The sequence below is a fragment of the Leuresthes tenuis genome, unplaced genomic scaffold (genome assembly GCF_036924035.1).
Source record: "Leuresthes tenuis unplaced genomic scaffold, fLeuTen1.0.hap1 SCAF_16, whole genome shotgun sequence".
Classification (NCBI taxonomy): Eukaryota; Metazoa; Chordata; class Actinopteri; order Atheriniformes; family Atherinopsidae; genus Leuresthes; species Leuresthes tenuis.
The window spans coordinates 14,490,546-14,515,573 of NW_027325370.1; the positions used below are offsets into that span (position 1 = coordinate 14,490,546).

Consider the following 25,028-nt stretch of genomic DNA (forward strand, 5'->3'; position numbering starts at 1 on the left):
AGATAGTGCCAAGGATCCAGTGTTTACTTTTTCTACATGCCGTCTTTGGAAACAATGCTCAGATGACTTATCTACTATAAATGGTAGATAAGGTGAGAATGACACCCCTGTGTACATATTTGACCTATGATCCATTATCTAGAGCTGTGAAAGCAGAAATTCTTCTGTTGAAAGTGAAAGAAATTGAAGGTTTCAGGTTACAACTTAAAGCCATTGTGTTCAGGAATCTAGAGGAAGGAATTCAAAATGTTTTTTCTTGGCTACCTTGTGGCTAAAAGTTATCAATTCTTTCTGATAATATTCTCAAAACCTATCTATTGACTTGTCACCAGTAGGTAAAGCACCGACAGAATTAATGTAGTTAATGATTACATTGTTAGATTTCTGTGATCTGCAAGCCAGACCAGTGAGTCATAGCAACACCAGAACCCTGAAACTGACTGCAGTCGTGTTCATTAGATTTCTACCAACAGAAAAAAGAAAGAAGCTTAGTGATTATCACTACCTACAGCAGGCTTCAGTTGGAGTCCTGACGTGACCTTGTATAATCAGAATAAAAAGGAAGATTTTAACTAAGTAGCAGCAAAATATCACACAATCAGTCCCTTTGAGCCATGTGCTCATTCTAAATGTCAGGATCACACAGATATGATGCCACAACTGGATTACAGACCTGACTTTGGCCTCCACTGGGTATTGGTCCTTTCCCAAGATTTTTAACAGAAATATAACATCATCTTATTAGAATTACGGCCCTTTGAGTTCTATACTAGTTCTGTTTATAGCAGATATTTCAACACACAGCACCCAAAAATCCCTTGACACATGCAATGTTATCAGAGTATCAACAAAGGTGGAATGTAACAAAGTAAATTTACTCAAGCATTGCATTTAAGTACAAAATTGGAATAAACATACTTTGTTTTTCCATAAATTTACCTTTACATTTAATTTACCACATATCAGCAATATTGATCATTTTGAGGTTTGGGCTGTTGGTTCGATTAAGCAATATATAGACTGTTGTGTGATATGCTACATTAGATGGAAGGTCAAAAGTATTTTTCACGTCCTTTTTATGTATAAACCTGGTTGCATAATCTTTATACAAACAATGCAATATGCAACATTCCTCCTCTAACTTCTGTTTACAAGTCCTGCCACCTTTAAAAAAGAAAAAGAAATTCAGCTGTCTGGCCCTTGCAGCAAAATATGACACCTAACCTCTTGTACTCATCTGTTCCTATGTTTCTATTTGATTCCATTCTTCTGTGGCTCTGTTATCTGTACTTCTACTCCCCTTGTTCTGTTTCAATGCCTGCCATATCTCCACCTGATTCAGCGCTCTTAATGCCTTCATATTTGGACTCTAGAGAAAGGCATCTCCATTTCCACAAGTTATGAGTAAAACAAGAGTGCGTTATGATCTGGGAGCCCGCTTGATGTGTGGTTTTACATACTGTAAACACTGCCCAGCAATCTCATATCCTTTCTGATTGTGATACCTGAATTGTTGAAATTAATTCTACTCCTGCATGACCTGATCTCAGATTCTTTTTAGCATTCTTATTAGCCTGCCACAAACTTGTTATCTCATTGAACTCCAGTGACTCAGCTTACAGCACTGTGAACTAAATCAACTTTGCCAAGTCAGTGCAAACTCGGTGGCTCCTGTTAATGTTCAAAACGGTATCGCGGTCATGTCAACAAGAACTTTGAAGCTTTTGAACTTTGCAAAAATTAAACTCATATTGAATTGTTTTACTAGAATCTGGGTCATCCGATAGGTCACATAGTCTTTTCTGCCCTGCCTCCGTGTCTGTGTTTTTTTTTTTTCCTCCTTTCTTTTTTTCCCAGCAGTATTACATAAACCTTGAAAATCATGTCCTGAATAGCCCATCTGATTCTGCTTTAAATGAGCTCTGGTTGCAACAAGCGGCGAGACGCACAGTGCGCGTTTGGTTTTCATTAGATCGTCTCGACACTGACCCCCTGCCCCAGCAGCAGAAATGTGAAGCCAGCCCGCTGGCAGGCGCGCTGTGCGGAAGAGAGCCGAGCAGAGTTGATGTGCAGTCTGCGCTGCTCTCACTATCCGGTCCGCAGGCTGGACTGCAGCTCTGAGAAGCTATCCAAATAACACGCCAATGATGCGTGCCATGGCCAAGAAGTAGTATCCAAGTGCATCGATGGTAAACTAGTCTTCGTAGAGCGAAACTATATTGTTATTTCCTGGAGGTGTGATATCGCAACCATGGTGTGCTGTCGGACTCCCAGAGTTTTACGGAGAAGTGATGGGAGCTTCGCTCCTCTGCTGGCCGCTGCGCTGCTCAGCCTTCTGTTCGCAGGGATGCAACTAACCACAGCGTTTCCCTCCTGGAGATTAGAGGTATGCTGTGACCACTTCATGACATAGAAGAGCTAGTTGGTTAAGAGGCTATTTATCATTTCAGAGAACTCATTTTAAAACTGTATTGAGAACTTCATTCAGAATTCTGAACTCTGCAGAATTCTCTCCATCTACACATCATGCTACATATTAGGAAGGCAAAATCTAAAGATATTAGCTGATTGTTTTATCAAAGCCCATACACTTCTAACAGTAACAAACTATGTTCTGCACTTAGACTGTTTCATTCCTAGTCACCTTCTTCAACTTGGAGAAATTGTGAATGTAAATGTGAAAGATTGATAGGCTATGTATTGAAATCAAGTGATTATTTTGTGGGACGTTTATCACCTGAATTTACCATAAATAGAATATGATTGCTAACTTTTTACAATAGGTGTAGTAGACACTGACGTTGTGTACATTTGGGAAGAAAAAAATCTACAACTCTTTGAGGAAGTTTGTACTTTAGCGGAGATATCCAGATGCTTAGATGAGAAGAAATACTTTATAAAATAAGTTTAAACACTATTCTCTGTCCATACACTTTCAGAGTCTGTGTTTCTCTTTAAATGCATCGTCAGTGAGACATCACTGACTCACTTATAGAAATAGGCATCAAATCCTGTTAATGTTCAGTTAAAGCTGAACTAGATGATAAATAACCAGAATTAGCTCAGGCAGCAGAGTGGATCCCGTACAGTAATATGCTCTTTCACATGCTTCAGTCATTGCCAGCCACCCACTGCGATATAGACCTGGAGGGATAGCTTTATGTAATTTCCTTTGCCACACAACTCTCATTAAGTGTCAATCAAGAAAACAGCCGGCAGGGATTGCATAACTGCCTTAGATAAGCTACAGGCGGCAATAAAAAGCAGCATGTGTAAAAGACTTGGGCGTACCAGTGAATACGTTTGTAGTCAAATGTGACTTATACTGAAAGTACATTATTAAGTACATTAATTATTCCGGAACATGCAAAAGGTATTCAAAGGACCATATTCATGAACACTATTTGCTTTGACAAATTCAAAAGATCCAACTTTCTTTTCAGATTCTGCTTGCAAAGTAAATGTGTGGGCTGGGAGAAAATTCAACTGACACTTTGTGCTTTCAATTATGTACAAAATCTAAACTTCTGAACAGAGCCTTCTGTGTTTTTGAGACTAGGAATGAAAAGCATAATCCCTTGTTTAGCAGTTTGAGGTTAAACTCTTCCAGACTCCCCTCAGGATCCTCTGAGATTTGTCCTCAAATGTTTTGCTCTGCGAGTCAGCACTCACTACTGGCTTCTAGGTTTAGTCTAGAGGGCTTGCTCAGGTCCTCGTGGTTTGTGTTTCATCTCAGTTTGAGCCAGAGGGCGAGAGTAGATGTGCAGTGAATATAACACAACACAGAAAAAGCTGGTCTGGCCGTAATACATCAATCGCCTCATAAGTCACTGAACACATGACTTCAGTGTGTCAACTGAGGTCAGGGCAGCAACTGCTGTATAAAAACCGTGGCCTGTAAATGTTATTCAGTGGAGAAACATTATTCTTTATTTCAGAAAAGGATTCCTTATCAAGTTCAACAACAATAGCGAAACAGTACACCAGACTGCCTGTCCCTGTTTCACTATTTTGGGAAGGAAATAAAGGAAGTACTGCATCTATTAGTCTTGACTGGGCGAAGCAGGAACAGGAACCAGAGGATAGGCTGTAGGATGCAAATTGAAGGGAGCAGCTTTTATTTTTGGTTTCCTTCTTCAGCATTTTACCACAGTAAAAAACAATAATAATGGTGAAGTTTCAGTAGCATAATTTGACATGACTGTGTACACATTTAAATCTTGAGGCAACTTTAAAAACAACAAAGTGTCTGCATTCAGAGGAGAGGGTAAGATATGTTGAGCTGTATGAACTGTGAATCTCTTCATTGAGGAATTTGTGGTGTTATTCTGACACTGAACTGCTCATCAGTCCTGAACTAAATTGATCTGAGGTTATGAAAGTTTAACTGTACATGTTAAAGAAGTTAACTGATTAAGGCTTCATGGGCTATCTTGTTTCCATGTTTTCTATGGTTATGCATGGATTTATATTGGCTATATTTCACAGCTCTGTATCAGAATAGAACAGAGAACAAGGCAGCAGTTTGCAGTCTTTTTGTTTGTTTGTGTAGCCTTTAGCAACAGCAGTCCTATTGAATGTTGCCAGTAGAGTCCAATCAACATTGGGTTTTTTTTAATGTTGATTTAGATCATTATGGAGAAAAAGATTCAGATATCCACATATCAGACAGTAGACGCAGTATTTAATTGCAAAAACAATACTGAACACACATTCCTTCAGAAATCAATATAATTTGCTTTTCAGAGCTGCTGTTCCGTGAAAAAAAAATCTGTCTTCATTGTGTGCGCTCATTTAATTTCGTCTCTCATTTTCTGAGCCTCTGCTGTCATCTACGATCATGTCAGTTTCTTTCTTGTCCTCCAGAATGGAGCACAGCCACCACCCCAAAGCTCTCAACCTAAGGGAAAAAATTGTTAGGCCCTTTGAAGTTTTCCAGATTTCTTTTATGTTTCAGACTCATCTTAAAATGAATGTGATTAATTTTCTTTTTCCTCATAATACAAACAGTTCAATTTTCCACAATGTCTGAGAAAAAGCAGATTTTTGAGTTTTGTAAACACTATAATATCCCATTTGCACAACTAGTCAGAGCCTTCAATTAGCAATTGACGAAAGCACCTTTGGCAGCCTCAAGTCTTCTTGGAAATGATCCTACCAGCTTGGTATACCTTTCTTTTGGAAGTTTCTCCCATTCACAGTGGCACACGTTTTACAGCTAAACCTGACCTAAGTGAGCATGAGTGCATTTTCATTTCTCTAAAGCCCCTTCAAAGAAGAAGTAGGTGAAAGCTATTTTGCTTTTGGGCATTTGAAAGGCTTCAGAACATTTTTTTTTGTGTCCTTCTCCAGATCTGAGCCTTGACATGATGCAGTTGAACAGCTGTTCTGTCAGTTCTATTGACCTCATGGCTTAGTTTTCTGTGAGATCTTAAATTGACAGATGTGTTCACTTGCAATTGTTATCAGTGAATTGAAGGGCACAGATGGATGCCAGACAAGGTGCTCAGTTGAAAATATAGGAAAATGTGGAAAAAAACGTTTAAGTATCGGAAAACTTTATGAATATACTTTCAATAAAATATGTTTGAGAGGGGAAATGATGGGATCATAATGTTCTACCACTGTATTTCCCAATACATTCTCAGTACTGTGCAACAGTCTTGTGCCACCTCTCATTTCTTTATATTTTTCGTCCAAAGCAGCCAGACTTTCTTGTAATCTTTTAAAGTGCTTTCTCCTGGCTCTCTGAAGGTCTTTCAAGTTTTTGGCTTTTGACTGCTGTTTCACTTCATTTCAGTTCCGTCCTTGTACCTGACTATTTTAAGAGAAATGTGGTATTTGTTTGAAAAGCCACTTAACACTGACTTTTGACTCATTCGGTCATAAAAAAGGCATCTAACACAAATGGTGAACCAGTGTTGTGTGTACAGCAGACAAAGTACTTATTTTAAGATGTATACTTAGGCCTTGTTTAACTAGCAGCCAGTTGCAAAATACACATAATTTGTTTCTAAAAGAAAAAAAAGAAAATCAGGCAAAGACCTGAGACAGGACCTGAGAGATGCATCTGGACCTTCAGCTGATCCATCGACTGTTCACTAAAGCCTCATCAGAAATGGTCTCCATGGAAGGGTGGCTGTCAAGAAGCCATTTTTAAGGAAGGGGAACAGGGAGAAAAGGCTGAGGTATGCCAAATGACACAAGAAGTGGACTGAAAATCAGTGGCAACAGGTCTTATGGAGGGAGGAATCCTCCCCAGAGCCCGGACCTCAACATTATTGAAGCAGTGTGGGATCATCTTGACAGAGAACGGAACAAAAGGCAGCCAACATCCAAAGAAGAGCTTTGAAATGTCCTTCTCGAAGCCTGGAGAACTATACCTGAAGACTACTTAAGGACTTCACAAGAAAGCTTGTCTAAGAGGGTTTAGACAGTGTCAAAGTGCTCATACCAAATATTGATATTCAAGCTTGTTAGGATTGTACAAACTCTGTTTTTGCTGGTATTTCCGTTTATTTTTTGCAGATGTTTCAATAAATCCCTTTATTCTTGTTTTCTTGGCAATGTAAAAAGCAATGAGGAGTGGCTCGAGACCTTTGCACCATACAGTATAAAGCTGTTTTGATCAGCAGAATATTTTGACATATTAATTACTGTAAAGACACAACCTGACTCTGCACCATGTGTCTGCTTAGCTGTGAAGCAGTAGGAGCCATTAGAAAAGCTATGCTAACGTTTTATTTCCCCAGATTATATTCTTTGGATATGAAAGTTTGAGGACATCATTAAAATGCATGCAAATACAGTTATAGCGGTCATCAGTCAACAGACGGGACAAGACACATTCTTGTTGTAAAGCACAGAACAGGCTTCTTGGGTCAGAATCATGGCCTCTCTTCAAGTGTTGAAAAGAGGATTTATTACTTAAACCCATCTCCATAAAAAGTTATAGATTTATCAACCGCTGCTATCTTGGAATATTGCATTCATGGAGAACCACATTTTAACTTCAGTCAGAGAATATTTATGAAATCGCTTAAAAGCAAAGCACCCATAGACGGCCTTTTAAAGCTGTAAAAGAGTGCAGAATCCAGATGTGATTATCTGGAGTTGATGTTCCACATCCCCAAAGAGATATCAGCCACAGTGGATCTGTGAAAAGGCTCATACCTAATATTGTTAAAACATCTTTACAGCTGACCAGTGTCCCTTTAGTTAAGATGAAATGCCTTTGCTTGAAAATCAAATATCCAACTCTTTTGTGCAAAACACTGAAATAGGAGCTATGCTTGTCAAAACAACAAATACTGTCTAGCGCCTGCGGCTAAAAAGGTTAGACCCAATAACCTTCACTGTCCTAACAAAATGGAATTATTTATTTCTAAATTCCTTTGAAAGCCTGAGCTGTATTTCTGCTTTCTTCACGAGTAAAGAGTCAGGCCTCAGGTCCTAACATTACTTAACACTGTGAGGTGAATCATTAAAGGTTTTTGCTTTGTCTAAGGAAGAAGCTCACACCACTGTGTTGCTCATCGGGATCCGCAAAGAGGCCCGGTCACAAGTGCTTCACCTGTCCAGGAACAAGCGCTACACCCTGACTCCAGAGCAGCTCAAATGGGACAAGTTCAAGCTAACATACAAGTATTTGCTCACAGCCTCCTTTACACTCAGTACAACAACTTTAAAGAGATTTCATGGATGTTGGAAATATAAAACAGAGACAAAATGCATGCAGCTGTTTATAGATGAAAAGCATCTCATTCTCATGTCATCCAAATACATTAAAGGTTGTCTACCAGAGATTGGTCTAAGTTATCATCTGACAATGATCACTATACAGAACTCTGGGCTTTCATTTGAGGAGAAGAGGAAAATGAAAAAGCACACAGAGGACCTCTGCACTCACACTGCAGTGGCTTTGCTTCAAAACAATTTGGACCGTACGACACCAGCTTTTCACAAAAGTTCCAGCGACTGTACTTTTTCTGGAGCTGTGAAATGATCCCATAAAGTCTTCAATGGGAAGATTAGACTACAGGGTCTCAGTCACTGAGTTTTGGTAATCCAACAACCTTAAGTGGACAGCAGACGAGCATTAGCCAAATTTTGAATAGTTTTTGAATTAGAGAAATATAATAAGTATCGGTGTAAATCTAACCTTGGCTGAGATGTACAAGAATATGAAGTCTCGGTAATGGAGCTGTACTTGCAGTGCTTGTGGGATTTCTGGTGTCTGAACAGTAGCCATTGTGTTTTGGCAGATTCCTCCACTGTGGAGGAATGTGTGCACAAACCTGAACTGACTACACAATTCTGTTGCTTCTCAACAGGTTGCTCTCCTTCCCTACAAACTTGATAAATGCCAGCGACACACGCCGAGGCATTGCCAGGGCTTTTGGCATGTGGAGCGACGTGTCGCCATTCACATTCAGAGAGGTGCCAGAGGACGAAGAGGCAGACATTAAGATTGGTGGGTACACTGCATGCGGCTGTATCAGTCCCCCAACAGATGTTCCTTGGCTCTGAGCTCCAGACTTCTGCTTTGTCGTTACTGTTTCTCTCTCCATGCTGTCATCACCAAAATGTCTTAGTCTCCAACTCATTAAATCACACTACTGTATATTATCAAACTCATACTCAGCATGATTCATAATTCCAAAGTGAATAAATGAATGCTTGACAACTTCCATATGTGTCAGCCCATGGCAAAGCAGTCAAAATCATGCTTTATCTGTCCCTCTGAGTGGACTCAAGGGTCCTCCATAAATTCTCATGACAGTGAGAGGCATAGTTATCATGCAGGGCGAAGGAGGTAAGGAGGTATCTGTCTTTTGTAATTCATCATCTCTTGCACAAAGCAGAAAAAAATGAAATAATGGCTTCCCTTCTCGACTCTGAGATACATGTCTCTTTGTTTTGGCAGGCTTCTACCCCGTCAACCACACAGACTGTTTGCAGTCCTATTTGCACCATTGTTTCGACGGTATCACGGGAGAATTGGCTCATGCTTTCTTCCCGCCAACGGGCGAGATTCACTTTGACGACCACGAATACTGGATTCTGGGAGACATGCGCTTCAGCTGGAAGAAAGGCATGCATCTTCATTATCTTTGTCGAAACTGCTGATATTTAACCCCAGGTGGGATGAATGCAGCTGACTCTGAACTGGACAACAACATGGGAAACTAACCGGCATTATCTTCGTTGCAGGGGTTTGGCTGACGGATCTTGTCCATGTGGCAACTCATGAAATAGGCCATGTCCTTGGACTCATGCACTCCATGAACCCAAAAGCTATAATGCACTTGAATGCAACTTTGACAGGGCGCAAGCTAATCACGCAGGATGAGGTGTGGGGTTTGCACCGTCTCTATGGTACGTCCTCATGTTTCTTACATTCTTAAAGGAATGCAATGCACTTGTTTTTCTAAAGAGCAGTGGAGGACTCGGGACTTATTTGGTTTGAATAACACATCATTTATCCAAAAAGCTCTTGAAAGAATAGAAGATAAACAGGAAGTCCATTTCTCTTGCTGAGATCAGACTACATGATGGGCCCAACTTGACAGATCTGGGGCATTGGAAGCAAAAAATGAGTCTTCAATAGCTGCAGAAATCTTGGACCTGGTGGAACTTTTACAAAATATCTCATGAAATTTTTGTTAAACATGCTTACAGCAAAAGTGGATCCAAATGCCCAATCAGCTGTCATGAGAGATGGCAAGCTCCTATTAGATGCAGTCCAACGTGCAGTCTGCCATGACTGTAGGCCAAGTCAGGGCAAAGCATTTAAGTCTTAAAATGATGTTCTACTCTGACATAGTGATTATCCCAAAGTGCAAACACATTTTGTAGTCTGATCCTGGCATTAGAGGAATTACATTTCTATATACACTTGTGAAGAACCAGCAATACAAAATCTATGATTCATTTTTGGTCAGAGTGAACAAGAATGTAGACCACAGTGTTTGTCTGTGACGACTGACAGTGAAAGCAAACGTGGCATTAATGAATACTGTATAAACTACTCGTGAGTCATCATTAGCGTGTATTAAAGTGAGTCATATTCACTGGCATGAAAAGCAGATCAGGGATCCAGTTTCTTTTGCTGCTGACTGGGATGTGCTGTCTGGTCCTCCTCCTGCTCACTCCATCTCCCCCTCTCTTCCAGGTTGTTTGGACCGGTTATTTATCTGTCCTGCCTGGGCTCGGAAAGGCTATTGCGACAGCAAGCGCAAGCTGATGCAAAAGCACTGCCCCTCCAGCTGTGATTTCTGTTACGGTAAGACAGCAGAAAGCAGCAGCAGTCCAGAGGAAAAGAAAAAAAAAAAGAAGGTTTTCACTCAATCGAGCAGCGCAAGGAGCTGCTGTGAACCGTTTGCCAATGGAGCAACGGGAGCCAACAGGTCCAGCCACACAGAGCTGTGATGGAGTTTTTCAAGAATCTGATTTTAGGGGAAGATTACACTGTCCACTGGAAGAGTTTTATATTGTATTTCTGGAAAACAGCCGCATTTCCAGGGAGGCTCAGTAGAGCCGCTACCTGTCGATTGCTGTATTAATGAGAGCTGCTTTACACTAAGTCTCTGACACATCAGCAATCTGAATCCCTAAGCCTCTTTAGGTTTACAGTGGGATGCTCGGGTGTCGAGGTCTCCTGTTGCACAACAGGAAATGGTTCCTCTTAAGTATCACAGCCCATAGATTGTTGTGGCTTTCAGAGATTTTTGTCAGCAACAAGGGACAGTGTGGAGACACATGATGATACGATTCCTGGCTCGGAGTAATCTGTTCCTCGTTGTTGATTGGGAGACGTTGTACGGCTGTGGAAAATTCCTAAGTGACTCCAAACCGCTGGAATTTCAGACTGTGGCTTGAGGGTTAGAGACACACAAGGTCAATTTGGATTTTTGCGGCATTAACGAGAATGACTGTTTCTTAGGCAGACTATGAGTTGATCACAAGCTGGCCTGTTGTGCTTGTCAGGAACCAGATGCGAGAAATTATAGTGATTTTTGCCATGGCATATGATAAGTGCCTGAGATGATAAAGTTTGCATCAAACCTTTTAAACTTCATTATTATATTTGTGAGGGAAATATGCCATCTCCTGATTATAAAAGACACCGAGGTATGAGGTCATCTCAGATCTCTGTAAGCTCCTCTGAATAGCAGAGAACATTTTAGGTTCAATAAGCCTTGGTCTTTGCATTTATTATCGCGGTGCACCTGTTAAGAGTGTTTCTTTTCGATCCTCCTCAGAATTCCCTTTCCCCACGGTCCCTCCAACTCCGACTCCCCCGAGGACCAAACACAAACTGGTCATCGAGGGCAAGACGCTTACTTTTCGTTGTGGGAAAAAAATTGCATCGAGGCGAGGCAAAGTACAGTGAGTGTCTCTAATTTTTTGATCCGTTTTTAATCAGCCTACCTGGCTGCAGTGATGCAGCAGTGTTGCATTGAATGGTTTCTGAAGTCTGACTCCATGTTGCAGCTGGTACAAAGACGGGGAGCTGCTGGAGTACTCTCGCCCAAACTACATCTCCCTGAAAGACGACCACATCACTATAGTGGCCAACGCCATCAACGAAGGCCTGTACACGTGTATTGTGAGGAAAAAGAATAAAGTTCTCACCAACTACTCGTGGAGGGTACGTGTGCGCTTCTGAGGGCCCCGTCAGCTCCACCGCATGCCGAACAGGACACAAGGGCACATATTTCAGTTTTGTTTTTGTTTTAAACACCCTTCTTGTATCATCCCACATAGCATTATCTACTGTTGACTGCCATTCTTAAATGCATTGTCATATGTGCAAATAATAAACGCTCCGTAACAGGTAGCATTAATGCGGAAACAGGCTACCTGACTGTGAAAAGCTGTTCATGGCAGACAATGAGGTCTGCGTTTTCTTTGGTGATGAAGTCTGAGCAGATCTTGACAGCTGTTTGGGACAATTAAATCTACTCTGGATTTGATTTGATCGCCGATCAAAATTAAGCCACTACAGCCAGAATATGCAATGTTGTCTACAGCCTTTGGATCTATCTGGACCTTTAAACAGCACATGGAGCGCCTCAGACGTCTAGCTTACTTTACTAGCCTAAGAGTGAAGCCAGCAGTCTGCCTCTAGATCCCGGGCAGTCGGTCCTACCAGCAGCTCTTTCCAAGCTTATTCAACACATCAGGTGTAATAATCTGCAGAAGGGGCTCCGGCGGGGGTAGGGGACATATAAAACTGATTAATGAATATTTCCATTTAGTGCTGGCTATAGAAGCCCCTGGACAGGAGGGTTTTTCTGCGCCTGATGCTGTTTAAGTAGCGTGTGGTCTTGCAGGGAGCTGAGCTGTACTATTTATTTTTCTTTGGCTCACAATCAGAGAATTTATTGGTTTAATTCAGATGCCGTAAAGTCATTTAAAAACAAAGGCAGAGCAAAGTCGGGGGCCTCTTTTCCCCTGAAAGAACAAAGTATTATGACAAAGAGTGCAGTGCTAAGAATGACATCACTTTTGGACAGGGACTACTGAGTTTAGATGAGGGCTGGATTTCTTTTAGGCTCAACTTCCCTTCATTTTTTTTTTTTCCCTGGCTGTTTGCATAGCATAGACAGAGTTTATAAATACTGGGAAAATCGTAGACAAAGCAAAGTTTCAAACTTTATTTCTATCAGAAACACTGTCTCCCCATCATCACGTGAGCTGACATTTCCAAGTAAATTTAAAACACAATGTTGAATGGAACATACAGCAAACGCTGCATCATTATACAGTAGCTCAGACAGCCAGGAAATACCAACCATCTATGAAATCTGGTCCTCTTTCATGAAGTATAAGAAGGGAAATAAAACAGAAGTCAAACATGTGAGCTAAATTCTAACAGATTTATGGTTGCCTCCTCTTGAAGAGCCAGAATGGTCTCATTGAAAATGGCTTCAAAATGCAGAGAAGCGCCTAAAATTCAACATGTTTAAGCCATCAGTCTTGCTGTTAGACAGTCCTGACTATTTGGTAACAGTTGCTGTTGACCAGCTACTGATCTGGCCTGACGCAGTAAACCCGCACCAGATCTCTCCATCCTTCTCTGTTAGAAAGCCACGTGTCCTGCAGTTTGGGGCTCAAAATTTTAGGCTGAATCCTGGGCCGACTGCAGACGCTCCCTGGTTGCTGGTGGTGAGGTGGAAGCCTGTGTCCTTCAGATCGTCATCGCCCTGGGGAGATGATGGAAACAAAATAAGCTGATGGGGAAACTTCTGAGATCATCTTTTTTATCATAGACCTGATAAATACTACACTGGTTTACCGCTGAAAAACGACAAACTTGAGTTTTCAACTTGCTATTCCACATAAGCATGCATAAAGATTAAAATTATTAACACTTTGATTATTATTTCTGGCTTTCAGCGAGTCTTTATGAACTTGTGGTACATTTCACATGTCGTTCTACCCCAACGAGAATAAAAACAAGATGACAACCATTGACTGCGTCGCGATGGTCCAGTTTGTGTGCAAATTGACAAATATCTGACACTTGTGCTGAAAAATATCAGTATTAGACTGAAGGTTATAGACGAGTAGGACCACTGCTGAAAACATTAGGAACTTAAGGGGGCTCATCTTGGAAAACACAAAGAGGAAATACTCTGACACAAAGCAGAAGTCTGTAGGTCTGTAATCTATTTAACACACACAGTGTGCAGAAAGCCTGGTAGCCGTATGTAATGGAGAAAGTGGATTCTAATGTCCTTACCAGGTGACTGTAGGCAAGGCCTCCCTCGGGTGGACGAGGACTGGTGCCTCTCTTCACCCTCTGTTGCTCACTCTTGGCCGGCCAGGTGGGGAACATGGAGGGGTCGATGGGGAGTGGCGTCTCTCTGAAGTACTCGTGCTTGAGGGCCTCGTCTGATATGATCCTCTTACTGGGGCAGTAGGTGAGAAACCTGACAGGCAGACAACAGGAGTTAATGTGGATATGCTTCACTCACTTAATTCAATTTGAATGATTTTGATAAAGAGGCAACCTGGCGCCAGACCCCTGTAAGGCTGCCCTCACCTCAGATTCTTTCTGCAATTTAAACAGGCCTGGTGTTTAGCTCACTAAAGGCCGTTTCCCCATTTGGAAAATCAATCAGATCTTTGTAGGCAGGATTAACTACGCAGGAATCATCCTTCTGTGCCAGAGCCAAAAAATAGCGACGCTAAATGGCCAACAGATGACACAAGAGCAAATGAAAATGACGCGGCTGCATAGGTTGTTTGATGAGCCACCAGGCAACCAGTAGATAATACTAACTGCCTCTGTGTCAACCAAAGACTGATTTGATCACAGTCTAATGGTTTCACCGGATGTGTAGCGTTCTAAAAGTAAGAGAAAAACACTTTACAGCCACAGAAAGAAACTTTAATATCACCTGTATTAATAGAGCTACAGATACTCCTGCCTTAAAATGCAGCTCAGACACAAAGGGGTCAGAGTTTCAGCAAAAAGCTCTAATTATACAGGTTTATCATGGCATAGTGGAGAACTGCTCAGTTGGGATAATTGGCTTTCAAGAGAACTGTGTCTGATTATAATCCTCTACATGTGAGCAGGGTCAGTGTGCAAGAAAAAGTGAAAAACTGACATTTTCAATTAAAAAAAAAAAAAAGAATAAATATATAACTTTACTCCACTTTAATGTGGAAGACTCGAGGAAACTTTGTAACGCATTAGGCCAAAGCTGGTGTTGAATTCCTTAAGCTTGTTGACATGTTACTAGAAAAAAGAAAATCACTGCGTTAGTCTGACCAATGCCAAATTTTTACATTGCTTGGAAACATTCCACCAAAAATCATATGCAACCGACGTTCTCACAACCAGACAAACGCGGCCAGATAAGTGGCAGAATGGCTCGTACGTTTGCTCACAGCTCAGTGTCGCTATGTAAAATCAAATCCTATTTATACGTCTAAAACAACCACATTTGACATACATCCAGTGCATGTCCACCGGGACAAAGATAGTGACCCAATTAAATGACCAAATCAAGCCGTCTAAACTTAACAGTGAATGTAAGACCGCCGAATGTTTTGGAACTGGGTGCTCCTTCTGTAAGAGTGACCTTGCTCCTCATCTGGATCGCCATGACGCAGCCAATTTTCACTTGAGAAAAATTCCAGCACCCATGTCACAAGGTGTTGGAACACAATTACTAAAAGAACAGAACACCAGCAGCATTTAACCAGACTTAAACCAGAATGTCACAACTCGAACATTATGAAGCACAGCAAGGTCAGCAATCACTTGTGTGTTGAGATCCCTCCCCAGGTTGGATAGTAAATACCTCGATCTTCTTTCCAACACAGGGGGGTGTGATATTCCAAACAGCTCTGTGATTTCTACCTGCCAAACTACACCTACAAATGCCTTCTGGCTGCTCCGAGGCTTTTCAAACAGAACCTCTCTCCGTGCTGACCTGCTGTGGTCTGAATGTGTCCCTGGGTAAAATGCTTTTTGAGTTTTCTGACAGCTGGAAGGTTTCAGCAGCACTAATCTAATCTGACTCAGAAAATCTGCTACAAAACAGTAAATTCTTCATGTGAATTGATCATTTTATTTAACATTACTGATATGGCACAGTTTGCTTGTTTTGTTTTCCGTCGTTAGCACCTAGTAACTAACGCCTTTTTTGGATAATATCTCAGTCAAAGTTCCAAGTGAGTCAAGCTGATACGATATGGTGACATGAAAACACTGGACAGACAATCATCACAGGATGTGCACCAGGACCAAATAAAAGGCCCCACTTTTAAAAAGTGGAGCACAGCTCCAAGCAGCAGCTATTTCTTTGCTCCAAGGACGTGTCTTTCTACAACAATGGGAGCTTGAACGTCCATGTCAAGGTCAGTTGAAGAGGCCCAGTTTAGAACAGACATACAAAATAACCACCGATTTGGAGACAACTTTCAAAAAAAAAAAAAAATGTTTATGTGATTACAGGAGGATCTGAGAGAGAGAGCAGATCAAACTGTAGGAACTGGAAATCGTAGCCCCAGACGATGAGGTTTTTCTTAAACCACTGAATGTATTTTGCTTGAAATTTTCAGTTTATTTGGTCAGCAATTATCACGTCTCATCTCATACCACAAGGCTTCTATGAACTTGTTCACCTTTCATGAAACTAACAAACAGACACAAATGGTCTTCTCATGATGTCAGACCAGTAATCTGAGCATAATCCAGCTTCAGCAACTTAAAAAAAACCCAGTTTAATCAGACTGACTGCAGTGAAGTGTTCGCATGTAATGTGGCTAATGTGTGGGATATGACATGGTGTGATGTCTTTAAGACTCCTACTTGTTCATGAGGTCGAAGCCTTGGTCTGACAGCAGCGCTCCAAAGCGCTTCCGCAGGTTGTTGTAGGGATACTCTGTGAAAGTCATCTTCTTCACAGCAGGCAACTCATTGTAGCCGGGCCAGATCTTCTCGCTGGGCGAACCGAGGTCCTACAGTCAACACACACAAACACACACATGAGTCTGGAGACATGCTTTTAGTGCAAGGAGCGATAGATATGAGATATATAACTGATCAGATCAGTGTGATGTATGTTTCATTAGTTTAACTGATCAAAGAGTGTGACACGGGAAGAATGAATGATATCAGTCCACACGGCTGCAGTGCTCTATATGGATTAGACACTGAAGGGTATTCAACCAACTATGGAGAGTTGTGCAGTTTCATAACTCCATCAGGTGCCTAACAACAGCTCCACCTTGAGATGAGCTGCAAAACTGCATCCTGAAGGCTTACAGACACTACATTAGATTTTCAGACCGTAAGTTTTACTTTATGGTGACGATTTAGTTCATTGCTTAAGTGCAAAAGATGACATTTACCTTGAAAATCTTGTTAATTTGGTCAATTTCAGATTTTCCAGGGAAAAGAGGTTTCTGAGTGAGAAGTTCGCCAAATATGCAGCCCACAGACCACATGTCCACAGCTGTGGAGTACTCCTGTGGAGAGAAGAACAAACACAGCGGTAGTCCGCAGAAACAAGGACTAGACAGTCTGCCTGGCATGTTTATGTTTGAGTTTGTCTCATGTGTGAAAGTGGATGTGCTCTGACAGCTCGCTGGGCCTCTGCCGTCTGGCTGCATAAATCATACACTCTACAACTCCAAAAGCATTTTGTGGTACTTGGTATCTTACAAGCCAAATGTTTCACAGATGTTGTCTTCTAATGATCTAATGAAAAAACATTTCTGCCCGAAACAGTCGATCAAGATGACGCAATCACCTCCACGAAAGCTCCCCACCTTAATGTGTTCGATTTCAGCTGTCGCACAGGTATTTCATCCAACTCCTAAAGTTTGGATAAGCTGTGTGAACTTGAATTCTCACCTTAGCTCCCAGCAGCAGCTCTGGCGATCGGTACCAAAGGGTCACCACAATGGGAGTGTACGGCTTCAGGGGGGAATCGTACTCTCGCGCCAAACCAAAGTCCCCGATCTGCGGTGCAGAAAAGATGGAGAAAAGACTCTAAAAGACCACAAATTTTTCTATTTGTGGCAAGAGTTATGTTTCAGTAACATTCCGCTCAAGATGTTTGTCATTCTGATATGAAAAACTGGGGCATAAGCCAACTTTTTCAAATTAAAAGTTGCATCAAATTTACATTAACATCCGATTTATTTGCACACAAATAAATGTCATGCACTCTTTGAAGCTCATGGTCTAAATGACCTATAGTTAAGGTGTGTCGTTTCTGAAAAAGTGTGGTTCATGCTGCCAAAATTCAAGGGGAGAAAGAAAAGACGAATGAAAGGAATTTCTCATCCATGTGCTCACAAAAACTGTTTTTAAGAAAACCTGAATACAGTTTTTCAGTTCCAGAATAAGGTCTCTTCTTTAGCGTTAGGACACAACATTCATGAGCCAAATTATGATTCCAGGGATTGGATCTGTCTCAGATTTCAAGCAATACAACTTATTTAGTGCCAATAAGGCTTTAAATGTTCTCTATCCTCAGATTTCACACCCTCTTATTTACAAGTCACATACTTTGGGAAACTCAAAGGCATTTTTAAAAACTGCAGAACATCAACATGAGCTCTAAAGACAGACCACTTAAGGTCTTTGTTCAACATATACTGGCCGATTATTATCTCACAATCAGAAAATATAACTACAAATGCAGGGCTGAACTTAAAAAATAATTCTATGCCAACGTATTTCACATTCTCTGGTACGTGCGATGGAATTTTACTCTTTAATTTGGTTGTTCAGAGACCACAAGAAGAGGAGTCGTTGCCAGGGTAACAGCAAACTAATTATTTTACTTTACAGAGCCTCAGTTAGAGCAGCAGAAGTAAGGCGTACCTTAAGGATTCCCTTATGGCTCAGCAGCAGATTGGAGGTCTTAAGATCACGATGGAGAATCCAGTTGTCATGGAGATGTCGGACTCCTCGAAGAAGCTGAATCATCAAAGTCTTAACTTCTCCTGAAAGAATAAATGTCACAGTTGAGCTTTTTAAAAAGGGGTGCAAACAGATCTTTTAAAACTAAAAAACATCATATTTAACATCAGAACGCATATTTCCTATTCTTCTACACAGACTTGGATCAAAACTCAACAATGAGTCACATTACCTGGCAGAAAGGGCTGCTTCATTGTTTCCATCAGGCTCTTCAGGTCATGTTCAACATAGTTCATCACAATGTAGATCTTGTCCATGTTGCTTCCAACAACTATTTCCTGATAACGTGGGGGAAAGGAAAGAGTAGAGTGAGATAAAGCACTCTGAAAGGCACCGATAACAAGATGATATTAATGTAGGAATCATTTTCTACTTCTCTTACCCTCACAGTGACAATGTTTGGATGCTGAGCTTTCAGAATTGTATTGATCTCTCTTAAAGATGTGATGGGAAAGCCCTCCTTTTCCTTCTCCATCTTCAGCCTCTTCAGGGCAACAATCTCATCTGCGGACAGAACAGATGTTTATCAGCTAAAAACCCAACCGAAAACCCTGAAAGCTAACGTACCGAAGTGCTCATTTTCCTTACCGGTCTTCTTGTCCTTCGCTCTGTACACCACACCATAGGTTCCCTCTTCTATTCGGTTCAAACACTGGAATTCCTCAACACTGCGGCAACCCTGAACACAAAATGGGATTCGGCGCGATATCGTACTGGCAGCCATGAGATACTCTGTGATGATTTGAGGTGCAGAGCATCTGTGCTGTGTTGGTACTCACCTGTAAAGCTGGTAAATATTTCGGCAGCTCCTTCTTCAGCTCCACGGGGGAAATTGGGGGCGAGTCTGGGATGTAGTTCTCCTCGGGAGTGGGGGAGCGGGAATGAGTTTGAGAGTGAGGGGTGGGGTCACCATCTCCTGCTTCATCTTCCTCCTCATCCTCTTCGTCCATATCCTCACCACTCTCCTCTGAATCATGATCAAAACGGGACTCTGGCACTGTGAGAAAAAGTGCATCTGCTGAGGAGAACTGTTGAATTTAGATATGGCCCAATTACATGCTTCTAATGCATAGATTTGATTAAAGAGCAACTAAATGTTATTATCATTATAGTCAATGAATTTGTTATCTTCGACTAATCGGATATATATATATATATATATATACACACACATACACACACAGCTGTTTTTGTGTGACCCACAGCAATCTATTGAATGCAATCTAACTACCGACTTTTTAGCAAAATCATGCCACAAATGATGTCTTTAAGAAAACTTCAGAGACTCCCGAAAAGGTACTTCACAATCTTTCAACGGGATAAGTATAAATACAAATTATAGATGTACGGCAGACAAAGCTGAATAAGCTTTAAATACAAATGTGATTCATGCATTCTTTTTTTTTGCATTTTATATGCACTCTTGCTGCTCATCTTTCTAAACTGACTCACATCCTTCTACTATAATGGAAGATGGGTTTGTGTTTGTGTGTTGGCTCAGTCCATATTCAAACCTCCACCACACACAACTCAGAGGGCCAAGCCTTTGCATATTTTCCTAATGACATTAAGTCTTTGATTTCATTTTCTACATTACATCTTAATATCACAGAGTCTTGGTTCTGAAAGCCAGAGTTGTTGTCTCTTGATCTGATCTAATGTCTCCTAGAACCGTGATTTCCACTTAAGAAGAGCTAAATTTGTTAGCACTAAATATCTAGAGAGAAGAAAAAAGTCTTCAACAAGAGGCCATCTGTGTAATGATTAGTAACATGAATCTTTGGTTTGTCATCATTATGACTCTGCTGTTCCCATCTTACATGTGAGGGCTCTCAGTCAGTGACATTCTGGAAAATGACAGATTTCTCACAAAACTCAGCAGAACATTTAGGCTCAATCCCGGCTTCCCTATTCGACTGTACCTCTCAGTTTTGCATTATTAAAGATAGGTTGGGGTTAGGGTCATCTAACCATCCAAATAGTTCACCAAAAAGGATGAGGGGCAAAGCAGGGAACTGGGCTTGAGCCTTAACGTGAACGTTTTATATCATCTGGATCTTATTAAACTTTTCTCGTTAGCTCTTTTTAAAAAAGGACTGAAAATACACACAGGTGGTTTACTCACCTGCAGGTATGTGGTTTCCATTTTCCCTCTCCAATTCAAAGTCTTCCTCTGACTGTTCTTCCTCACTCACATCCTCTGAAAGAGAGAAACCACTTATGCTGATTCGTTACTGGACACAACAGAACCCCGTGAGACTCAGAAACAGAGAAGTTGTACGTTTTACCTGCACTCTGCTCAGACCGTCCTGAACCTGAAACAGACTCCTCCTCCTCCTCCTCCTCTTCTTCCTCTTCCTCTTCCTCCTCCTCCTCCTCACTTTGGCTGCTGGACTCCCCCTCTTCATCCTCCTCTTCCCCAGAGCCTGATCCTGAGGCTACACGGGATGAAGATGACGAGAGCATAGAAAAAAAAATGAATCAACTGAAAAACTGAAGAGATGGAAAGTGGGTGGGGCTGCAGGCAAGTATGTGATGCAAGACTCATTTGCATATTCAGGATTGCTCCTCACCAAATAAGTCAAATGTTCAGAGTAACACCAAAGTCATTTTAGGGGAAAATGGGACTGTCATCAACAAAAAAAAAAAACTTATAAAGGCTTCAATAAATGCAAAATGAATTTACTGTTGCATAGATTTTGAACATCACTTGAAAGGGTTCTGATGGTTGCTGTAAGTGTCACCAAATGACGTCTTACCCATCGAGGATTCTGCTGTGCTGGTCTTTCTTTCAGTGTCACTGATGTCCTGGAGGTCTGCAAGCAGGTCTTTGATATCTGGCTTCTCCTCCTTCAACGCTAAAAAAAAAAAAAAAAAATGAATAAAATACACTTAGCGTGAGCTACACTGACATGTGAGGAATCTTTACACACACACACGATGGTAAACTCACTTGCACTTTTCCGTGGTTCGCTGTGATCGGACCTCTCCAGGGGAACACGAGTGGGACTACGACTGCGGTGACTTTGTTTTGGCTTGTCGTCGTAATCGTCCGGCAACATCCGATGGTGAGACAGCACTTTGAGTGAGAAAATCTGATTAAATTTTGCCGCCATTTGGCCCAGACAGTTTTGTTCTTGTGCAATCAGGGAGATTTTTTTTCTGCTATGCATTTGGCTTAGCTTCTCAGCATGAAAACTGACAAAAGCTGCTACTTGGCACTGTTCTAAGTCCAAAAACGCGTCGTCAAGTCAAGCAGTCGCTTACCTTCTCGACCTTCTCGACGAGTCCCTCTTTCTTTGCGCCGCTCTTCAATTCTTCTCTCCCGATCTTTTATGTCCCGTTGCTCTTTTTGCTGTTCACGAAGCTTTCGGTCCCGTTCACGCTGGCGCTCCAACTGCTCCAGCCGGTCCCTGTTTTGAATACAAAAATAGCACTGTCCAGTAAACATCTGTTCAGACATCCCAAAACATCATAATAAATCTGCACTATTTATGTAACCTTTATTTAATTAGCTCTTAAGAGAAAACACAAGTATGCTGACTTGTGTTGGTAATAAATGATAAATGTTAGGAACCCTGCAAGCCTACCCTAGTGGTTTTTTGTAGGTTTTGGAGAGTGCATGCACACCGACAGAAAAACTGAGGGGGAAAAAAATCTAGATTAAGTTACATATTGCTAACAAAATGAGGGGGGAAAAAAATTAGGGTACTTTCTGAAAGGCATTTTGAATACAGCAATATCGGTGTCGGTCACATTCAAAATTATAGCCATTTTCCAAGGATGAAATCAATACTTTTCCAAGTTTGGTGCTCACCTTTCTCTGCGTGAATGAGCTCTGGCCTGTTCCCTTCGTTTCTGTCTCTCCCAGTCTCGCCGCACTTTGTCCTCTTCCCACTGACGTTTCCTGCGGTCACTCTCGCGCTCCTTCTCCTTATCTTTGGGTCGCGCATGTTTCCCTCCTGTTTTGGTGAAAACCCACGAGTCTCAAACACGTAATATATCGATGCAAAACGTCTCTAATTCTGTACTGAAGGAGCACGCTCTCACCGCCTTCAGCTGAGTGACTGCGATGACGTCTTTTATCTTTTCTCTTCTCCTCCTTTCTGTGGTGAGATTTGTCCTTCCGAGCTACCTGCTGTGGAGGCTTGATTGCAAGGGATTCATCTTCCTCTCCTCTGTCAGAAATATATGGAAAACGCTGTGAGACTTTATGACGGCAGTAAATATATAACAAATAATGTAACTTTCACAGACAAAAAAAAATCCTAAACCTCTATTTATTAGCAGGCAAGTTATTCATAATACTTCAAATGTTTTAATTCAACTTCAAGTACCTGTCCTCGGTTGAGTCTTCCCGTGTATACGGGGAATTACGAATTGTTATTTCCATTCTTTGATCACGTAGTTCTCCTTCCTCCGGAGTGTCTCGTTTGGCTTCCCGATCATCCGCCTGTGAAACAAGGCTCTGTGTGGACTGTACAAAACACGGAGAGCAGGATTTGTGGTTAGAGCCAGAGAGCTTTACAATGTTCGTAGGATGACTACAATAAGGCTTAAACAGATTGCCAGACATTTATGCTGTTCAGTCTCAACTAATTTCTTGCCAAAACAGAACTACATAAAAACTTAAATGTTCTCACCAGAACTATTTCTTTGCACTACTGTTGTTGCCACAGAAGAAAATATTTAGAGAACGAGATGCTCAACAGTTAAGTTGGCTTCAAAAAAAAATTATGACATCACAACAGCATTATTTGACAGAAATCTTAGCAAATTATAGCACAATATTATGGCATCATTAAAAATGAAATTCACAATTTTGTTTTCATGCACGTGTAATGTGGTTATTAGATTAATGTATCTTTGAGATACTTTACATTTTTCTGGCGCTTAGGATTTGTTCTCTCTTCTAATTCTCTTCTGCGTTTTTTCTCTAGTAGGATTTCATCAAGGGTTTTTACTTTCCAAGTCTCCTTTTCGTCCCCCATCAGCGTCCAATCTACACCGCCTGCGTCACATGACAAACACACAGTCACACAGTGCAATCATTTCAGCTTACGGTCGTTTCAGTGATAAAGACACAGTTGTAAATACAGAAAACAAATATAGTTAGAATAGATGCTTGGCAGAAGACCTGAACAAAAAAAACTGTTATAATCGCATCAATTACACATATATTGCAAAACAAACTGTAATATTTCCATCACTATTTCCACATTGGATGTTTGACTGGTACTCTTTTAATTACATCATTTAGATGGACACCCTCCGAAACTGTAGTTTAAAGGCATCTAAGGGAAGAAACTGTGTCACCATTTGTTTATCTTAAGGAAATTATCACTCAACAGTCAATAATAATAATAAAAAATTTAAAAAAGAGCATCAATTGAAGCAGACTTCATGAATTTGGATGTAAAGCACCACTCTCCATATTTTGGTTTACACCAAATGAAAAATTAGAGTTTCATAAGTTTATTATCATTAGTCAATATTAGAAGTTTAAATTGAAAAGAGAGAAATAAGAAATTATTTAGTAGTCTTGTTTACAATAAATACCCTTTTCACAGTTATCAAGTACGTACTTAAAAGTCAAGTGGTTGTACCTTAAATTGCGTTTGTTATCAATGGGATTGCATAGCAAAATGTAGCAAAGCTAAGTCCGCTAAACAGCCAACATACTTTATTATTTCAGTCAGAGCCGGTTAATAGACTGAGAGGAAGCAGTGTATGCCGGCAAAAAGAGCAAAATGGTGGAGAACTTCATCACTTTTAAACCTGCGAGGATCTGTGCGTCAAATTGTTGATGCTAACACGTTAGCTAGCAAACGTTAGCTAAATTAGCATGCGCGACTGTTGCTAAATAACTTCTGCGGCTAACTACGCAATACTGAAAGAAAATACTAATACAGTCAATACATTTATAAATTGGGGAGCACATTTTGGTATCCATAACTGAAATCAAACGCCTAGATACGGAGCATGATGATATTATTCAACGAGCAGATGAAATGGCTAAACAAACCTGAAGTCTGCGCAGTGTTACTTGTAGCTCACCGGAAGTCTCAATGCGTAAGCAACGTTTGGAAAACGTTCGGTGTGAAACAATGATTTCCTTTAATATAATTTAGGCAAAGCTGCAGTAATCAAACTGATTTTTGCTTCTGATTACCAGTCATGAGTGTAATCAATAAGATATTCTTGCTATTACTGGCACCCATAAATACCTCATAGTTCATCCTGGAAACTAGATTTCTAGATTAAAGAATAACTTTCTAATTATCACAGAAATTAGTTTATACTGACTGTTGAAATAAACAGAAATTAATACGTCAATAAATGTAATTTTATCATAACTTAAAAGTTTAATCTGTGTAATCAAACAAAGACCTAGTTGAAAATCATAAATATCATTATGGGTTACTCTGTGATTATGTTTCCAGGAACAGAATTGCTGGAGAATTTTTTTATTCAACAAAGAAGCCCAACCAGATGTAATCGTTTATCATCTGTTGTACATCTAATGTGATATTGTATTGAACCAAATTAAGTTTTCGTGCATGGGTTG

The 25,028-nt window shown here is 40.8% G+C and overlaps 2 protein-coding genes across 7 annotated transcripts; one reads left to right on the plus strand and one right to left on the minus strand.

Annotated features, from left to right (window-relative positions):
* The first annotated feature begins 1,970 nt into the window (after positions 1 to 1,970).
* mmp23ba (matrix metallopeptidase 23ba) lies at positions 1,971 to 12,930 on the plus strand. The gene is made up of 8 exons (XM_072366200.1): positions 1,971 to 2,386; positions 7,508 to 7,644; positions 8,334 to 8,473; positions 8,927 to 9,094; positions 9,214 to 9,378; positions 10,175 to 10,285; positions 11,265 to 11,391; positions 11,497 to 12,930. The coding sequence occupies exons 1-8, from the start codon at positions 2,252 to 2,254 to the stop codon at positions 11,669 to 11,671; spliced, it is 1,158 nt and encodes a 385-aa protein (XP_072222301.1). The 5' UTR covers positions 1,971 to 2,251; the 3' UTR covers positions 11,672 to 12,930.
* Positions 12,648 to 24,538, minus strand: cdk11b (cyclin dependent kinase 11B). Of its 6 annotated transcripts, none has more exons than XM_072366195.1 (21): positions 24,486 to 24,538; positions 23,341 to 23,471; positions 22,798 to 22,937; positions 22,511 to 22,638; positions 22,278 to 22,422; positions 22,051 to 22,101; positions 21,737 to 21,873; positions 21,414 to 21,539; positions 21,220 to 21,318; positions 20,749 to 20,898; positions 20,586 to 20,660; positions 19,240 to 19,457; positions 19,049 to 19,139; positions 18,843 to 18,964; positions 18,633 to 18,738; positions 18,362 to 18,483; positions 17,384 to 17,491; positions 16,879 to 16,995; positions 16,337 to 16,485; positions 13,751 to 13,940; positions 12,648 to 13,211 (listed from the first exon to the last, which is right to left on the minus strand). In XM_072366195.1, exons 2-21 carry the CDS (start codon positions 23,449 to 23,451, stop codon positions 13,119 to 13,121), a joined length of 2,478 nt encoding a protein of 825 aa, XP_072222296.1. In that variant the 5' UTR covers positions 23,452 to 23,471; positions 24,486 to 24,538; the 3' UTR covers positions 12,648 to 13,118. The 6 variants fall into 6 exon arrangements, with proteins under 6 accessions (XP_072222296.1, XP_072222295.1, XP_072222299.1 ...); XM_072366194.1 differs by having other exon boundaries at positions 21,728 to 21,873; XM_072366198.1 differs by lacking the exon at positions 22,051 to 22,101.
* Positions 24,539 to 25,028: the final 490 nt, after the last annotated feature.

What these genes read in the sequence shown, in the direction of transcription:
- mmp23ba (XM_072366200.1), top strand. Translation starts at nt 2,252, where the DNA reads ATGGTGTGCTGTCGGACTCCCAGAGTTTTACGGAGAAGTGATGGGAGC. An exon ending in AAGTTCAAGCTAACATACAA is followed by an intron (nt 7,645 to 8,333) that starts GTATTTGCTCAC and finishes GCTTCTCAACAG; the next exon opens with GTTGCTCTCCTTCCCTACAA. An exon ending in GCGCTTCAGCTGGAAGAAAG is followed by an intron (nt 9,095 to 9,213) that starts GCATGCATCTTC and finishes TCTTCGTTGCAG; the next exon opens with GGGTTTGGCTGACGGATCTT.
- cdk11b (XM_072366194.1), bottom strand. Translation starts at nt 23,451, where the DNA reads ATGGGGGACGAAAAGGAGACTTGGAAAGTAAAAACCCTTGATGAAATC. An exon ending in CAGTCACTCAGCTGAAGGCG is followed by an intron (nt 22,423 to 22,510) that starts GTGAGAGCGTGC and finishes TCACCAAAACAG; the next exon opens with GAGGGAAACATGCGCGACCC. An exon ending in AGCTGCTGCTGGGAGCTAAG is followed by an intron (nt 16,996 to 17,383) that starts GTGAGAATTCAA and finishes TTCTCTCCACAG; the next exon opens with GAGTACTCCACAGCTGTGGA.